The sequence below is a fragment of the Anopheles funestus genome, chromosome 2RL, assembly GCF_943734845.2.
Source record: "Anopheles funestus chromosome 2RL, idAnoFuneDA-416_04, whole genome shotgun sequence".
NCBI classification, from domain to species: domain Eukaryota; kingdom Metazoa; phylum Arthropoda; class Insecta; order Diptera; family Culicidae; genus Anopheles; species Anopheles funestus.
In genome coordinates this window covers 68,314,218-68,320,383 of record NC_064598.1, presented here as the reverse complement: position 1 = coordinate 68,320,383, position 6,166 = coordinate 68,314,218, and the positions used below count along the sequence as shown (strand labels likewise).

At 42.6% G+C, this 6,166-nt stretch overlaps 1 protein-coding gene across 1 annotated transcript; it reads left to right on the top strand.

Moving 5' to 3' along the window:
- Positions 1–4,315: 4,315 nt before the first annotated feature.
- Positions 4,316–5,901, top strand: LOC125762003 (uncharacterized). The gene is made up of 2 exons (XM_049423657.1): positions 4,316–5,297; positions 5,372–5,901. The coding sequence occupies exons 1-2, from the start codon at positions 4,500–4,502 to the stop codon at positions 5,627–5,629; spliced, it is 1,056 nt and encodes a 351-aa protein (XP_049279614.1). The 5' UTR covers positions 4,316–4,499; the 3' UTR covers positions 5,630–5,901.
- The last annotated feature ends 265 nt before the right edge of the window (positions 5,902–6,166 follow it).

The window sequence follows — 6,166 nt, the reverse complement described above, 5'->3', positions numbered from 1 at the left end:
CATCTTGCTAGATAAATATAGCCCACTTCATACAGGTGTTCGATCTGTTTCGGAAGCTTTGTCGGAATCGTAGTTATGATTACCTGAGTATTGATGTAACCGTGACGGTCATGAAATGAGAAAAACAGCCGGACAAGTTCGATACAAAGGATTTTATATTTATGCTACTCGAAGCTGCTTCTAATTGTTGCTATTCGACTCGTAATTCGATCCCGATTGTATTTTGCCCGGTGTATGACGCGGTGAGTAAAAACATCTTCGTTCACCTATTTATCTTGTTACAATTTCTTCTGGCTACGGAAAAAATATGCCAAGATTTTTCAGCGCCAAACACACAAGAAAACAAAACGGACAATTCTGCGGTACTGTTAGCCACAGTCGTTGTTTGTATCACAGGAGTCAGCAGGATCCGCTGATGAGCTTTCTTGATGGTCCATTGTTTTGAAACATCGTCACTGGGCTTAAAAAACTTTTAAAAATATTAATTTAATTTAAATCAAGATTATTTTCTCGCTACCGGCTCGATTAAAAACGTAAACAAACCTTGCACGAGAAATGTTGAACAACCATGAAGTCGCGCCAGAATCGCAAAATTATTTTAGAAAATTGAGCCGTTGAAGCGCGTTTGCGACAATGTAGTGACGTGATAAGGAGCGGCACCTATGTGTATGTGAAAAACCACACGGCACGACCGTAGATCAAATCCCGTCCGGGCCGTCCCCTCGTAGCAAGGACTGATTATCCGGTTACGTGGTAAAATAAGCCTCGTAAGCCAGAAAAGGCCGACATGACTTCAGAGGTTGTTACGCCAAAAGGAAGAAGAAGAAGTTTGAAGATACTCCCACACACGGATGATTTTGTATTAATTTTATTTTTCAATTACACTGTTTTAAAATACATTAGGTGTCTAATAAGAAACATTTATACAACTTCCACAAAACATTAAATATCTAAACAGTGTTTTATTTTAACAACATCTGTGCCTGTAAATCACTCAAAATAGACAGTAAACAAGTCACACATCCGACCATCTGCAGCAATACGCACACCCACAAGTGGTAGCTGGCGTAGTTGTTTTCAAAAACACAAACCCCAAAATCTCCGACAACACGGGGCCCATTGAACGGCCAAAAAGGGTTTTTTTTTGTCCTTCGCAATTCCCGGCGACACTTGTCTTAATTTATGTCGATGAAAAATGGAAACCAGCAAACAAACCAGCGCCAAACCTGTGCGTTCAAGTGGCTTAACTACCCCTCGGGCCAATTAGTCTACTGGGTGCTTAAGCAGGACATGGGTCTTGACGTTTGCATGCTGTATCCTGAATGTCGTTAACTCTTCAACTAACAACGGTCGCTGATTTGAATCTCAAGAGAGCTGAACGGTAAGGGAATAATTATATTCAAATTTACACCATCATACCACGAACCACAGATCCGTCGCTGGTTGTTTCCCTATTGCTTCATTTGCGGTTCCTCACATGCACTTCCGGCGAATATGTAAGGTTACACCATACTGCAACGGGCTGTTACCGCGATTGACGATCATTTTGTTAGGAAGATTCAAAGTTTTAACCCAGGATTTCGTCCACAAGCTCATAAAGTTGGTCCGGTGCATTTACTTATCCTAGCAAATGCGTAGAACTCGTCCTGATTTTCGAAACTTACGGCAACGAATTGCGATCTCAAGAAAGAGCAAACGAGCAAAGTAGTTTCATTTGCAACCAAAAGAGGTCGGACATTGAATTTGCATTTGCGCTCGCAACAGCTTGCGGATCTGTTTTGTTTCAAGCGCTTCTCTACCTCCTCGGTAAAGCCTCGCAATAAGGCATTTGAAACTTTTCCCCTGCCGATCCACAGGCCAAAGTGTGGCATTGGCTTATGCGCGCTGAAGGATACTGTTTAATGCAGGAGTTGTTGTCGTCTGTGTGCTTGAGAACAGCGGATGTTTTTGGGTACAGATTTCGATGCATGGCACTTTCACTGAAGGCACAAAAAAACTTCTCAAGTGTATCGTGCTCTTGGCTCGTTTTAAGGTAAATAATGTAACAAGGTTGGTTTAAAATGCATTTTCTGTCACATACACCTTGGAATGTCTCAGTAACTTGACGAGTGATTTAGTGAAGTTGGAAAGATTAATTGTGTGTATGTGTTGGGAACGAAAAGTTGGATGATTTCTGGAAAATAATGTCTTTTTCAAGAGCTGATCGTAAATGTTTCCTTTGAAACAGTGATTGACCTTGAAATTGTAACTTTAGTCCCTTCATGCTGGTTATTTTATATTTTATACGTATTGATACGTTTTTAAATGTATTGTTCTTCGTAGTCTTTGTTTTCAAATGTTTGTATCACTTCATTTTTTCTTGTAACATTACATTGAAATTAATGCCCGTGATATTAGAATTTTTAAGCAATCATTTTCTAAAGGTTTTTGAACGATTTTTAAATTATGTTGCCTTTGTGAGGAGTGGAGGAGGAGTCGATATGATTGACAGATCCAAGAAACACAAGATGCACTAGAACAAAACAATGTCATGATCTGAAATTGAATTGAGAAAGTTTAATGGTATAGATATGTATATGTCCAACAAAAGAGGCGAAATCAAGGATTCACCTGTTCACTATGCTACAAAAGCGAGCATTAAAAAAATTTAGTTAATTTAGTCAACCAGTTTTGAACCATATTTACTAAAAGAAGTAATAATTTGGGTTAGATTATATCAAGTATAAGAGCCCTTGTAAAAATAGGTTTTGAAAACTCAATTGAACTCATATTCATATTTTATTCTGCTATTAACTATAATCGTTTAAACAAATCTTGGGATTTGATTATAAATTTTTCCTGCGAATTAAAATAGTCTTATTTCCCTTACCCATTCCAACAATGTGGAAATAAACTCTACGGTGGGTTGATGTGAAGAGTAGAATAAAAGTCGTGATACAACATAACCTGTGTAATTTTCAATTCCACATCATGCTTAACTCTCACATCACATTCTCGATTGTAACTGCAGCAGCACAAAAGCTTAACGTTTTGTTGATTTCAAACAAACAAAAACCGCGTCTCTCCGCGTCGTCGGCAGTGTGTAAATAATAAACACATGCAGCGTGATCCTTTTGTAGACCACCGTGCTTGTACCGAAGGATGCATCCGTGAGCTGTGAGCCCGCAGCGTGCAGGGACTTCATAAACACGATAATTTAATAACAAAACATTTAAATGTAAATCCTCCACAATCGAACCGTAACGGGCCAGGGGTGTGGCCAGACGGCGGGTTGGAAATTGGACAGTAAAATGATGCGAACCTCACTGCACCACCAAGGGACAAACATGGCCATGATGCTGGAAGAACCGGAAATGGCAAATAAGGATTAAAAATGTATCACCTTCTTTGTGTACAAGCGGGTATGCATGGTACACTGACTGAATGCAGCATTTCACGCCATGTTTGTAAGCATGGAATGGAGAATTATGTAAATCGGTACCATAAAAACAAATATAATCCCCGGTCTGTAGATTGGAGTTGGTCCGCTCGGACTAGACGGGAACATTTACAACCGGCGAGAGTCAGTTTTCGTTTGGTAATTAATTTTCCCCGGCACACTGTTAGTATTCTCACGATCCTTTACGATTTCCCTAGATCCGTCCGATGGAAACGTTTATCGTGGAAGCAGTTGAGTCAGCTGCTTTCGTTGATAATGGTGGGCGGAAAAAAAACACCACCCCCGATGGTGGTCGTGATTGGCAAGCATAAGATATGGTGTAGCTAAATTTAGCGATCAATAGTCATTGCCTTTTATGGTCACTTTCGCAAATTTCGATTGCTGCATGTTAGGAAAGGTCGGATCTCTATTGCACAATGTTACTGATTACACAGCTCTCTCAAAAATTACACCGTATTGAACTGTACTTCAATACATGTCACAATTACAGGTGAAAAATAGGTATTGGGCTATCTTCAAATGATCTTTAATTTTACTCTTATCTTTTTGTGTAGCATAACAATAAATGCGTTACTATTGCTATTATGTATGTGCATTGTATCATTATCGTTGTAAATTTGTATATTAAAGTTGTTTAGCAACATTATACTTTAGCTTCATACATTAAAAACCATAATTTGTAATACTCTATAACTTTCGCATCAACCCACGAACGCACGATCTACTGATGGCGACTGTACAATACGCAACGGAGAGATAAGATAAACACGGACGCACACACATCCCGCGAAGACTTGGAGCCGGAACTTCTCTCTTTCTGACTCCCTTGGATCGTATTTTCTCTCAACGCTCGCCATGCGAATTCCATCACACAACTACCATCGCCGTGTGACTCTGCGCTGGAACAAACACTGCAAAGATGACTTGCCGGCCTATTTAAACCGCTCCCGGGGCCACAGATTGTGTCAATTCAATCAAGAACGATTGCTCCGTAAGGGCAACAGTAACAGTGACAGTGAATAGTTAGCCTCAGTATTACACCAACCAAGCGCCCTTCATCATGGCCAGCCGGAAGATAACTCCCATGTTTAACGATTACGTGTACGAAGCGATCCGACGGATCGCGGTCGAGCAGGGCTTTACGCCGGATCTGTTTTCGGTGGATTTTGACGAGGAGACACGGCTCGAGTGTGACGGGTACGTGAGCTTTGTGTTCAAGGCCATCATCAATGGAGATGACCGGGAGTTTACGCTGTGGTGCAAGGTGCCGCCGAACGATGACAAACGTTCACTGGAGTTGTTCAAGCGTGAGTGCTTCTTCTACCGGGAAACGCTGCACGGTTTTTACGAGTTCCAGGCGGAAAAAGGTGTGTCGGAGGAGTCTGGTGACGGGTTTTACGCGACTCCCAAATGTTACCTGGCACATTGCAACACCGACAAACCGGAACCCGAAGCATTGATCATGCTGGAGTACAACGAAGCGTTTGAGAAATGGGACTGGGACAAGCTGGAACCAATCAACCTGGAACATACGCGATTGGTGATGCAGCAGCTCGGTCGGCTGCATGCAATGTCGTTCGCGATGAAGGAACAGCGACCCGAAACGTTCGAGCAGTACAAGCAGGTGGTCTCTGGAGAGCAGGGTAGCGGTTTGATCACCCTTATGAAGGAATCGTTCGATCGCGCACTCACCACCATGAAAACTAGGTTCGAGTCGGAACAGGAGCGTATCACCGCGGTGAAGGATGCTGTGTTCGAGAGTCTGAAAACGAGTTGTGATCCGACCACAGCGGAACCGTACTGTGTTGTCACGCACGGAGACTGCTGGATCAATAACTTAATCTACTCGCATAATGAGGTAAGACTAATCGATAAACAGTTGAACTCTCTGATCCACTTTACTCAACGTATCGATAACGTATCGTTTTTCAGAATAACGTGGCAACTGGTGTTATCTTGACCGACTGGCAATCGTCTCGGTACGCTTCGCCCATCCTGGATCTGTGCTACTTCTTCTTCATCTCAGCAGGTGAGCAGTTCCGACGGGATCATATGGACGCCTTGCTGCACCATTACCATGCCTCGTTGGCCGACTTTCTTACCAAACTCGGTGGGGACGCAACGCGTCAGTTCCCGCTGACCACACTGTTGAGGCTTATGAAGCCGTACCGTGATTTACTCGGGAGCTAGTTGCCTGCATATCCCGCGATCGCGTTGCGTATCGTTAGCCGTATTCCGTTGTAATGGAACGCATCTGAAACTGTGATCGGAACAGTGGTTACCGATCCGATGCGATGCGCGGGACCATCGTTAGGCACCAATGTGCAAAGTGACGTGAAATGGTTATTCCGCAAGCCAGTGAACAAGTCCTGCACGATAAAGAGACGTGTACGTTGAGACATACCTGTAATGGGGGGGCTCGTATTGATTGTACGCTCGTAAATATAAAGTTAGATAAGATACCTCTCGCTTGAATGATCGTCGTTGCATGTGGCAGTCTCATGATGACTTGATAGCAAGATTGTGCGTTGGATGGCATCTTTGCGTAGCTTCAGCTCGTATTGCCATTCCAATATGACTGATAGAAATGTGTCGACCATATCAACGAATGACGATTCGATTTAATTGCCAGATAGAACGATATAATTCCAGAGATACGCTAATATAGCGTACCGCAAAGATCCCTAAAAATCCGCTTTTCTCAAATTTCCACGCACGTCGTATGCA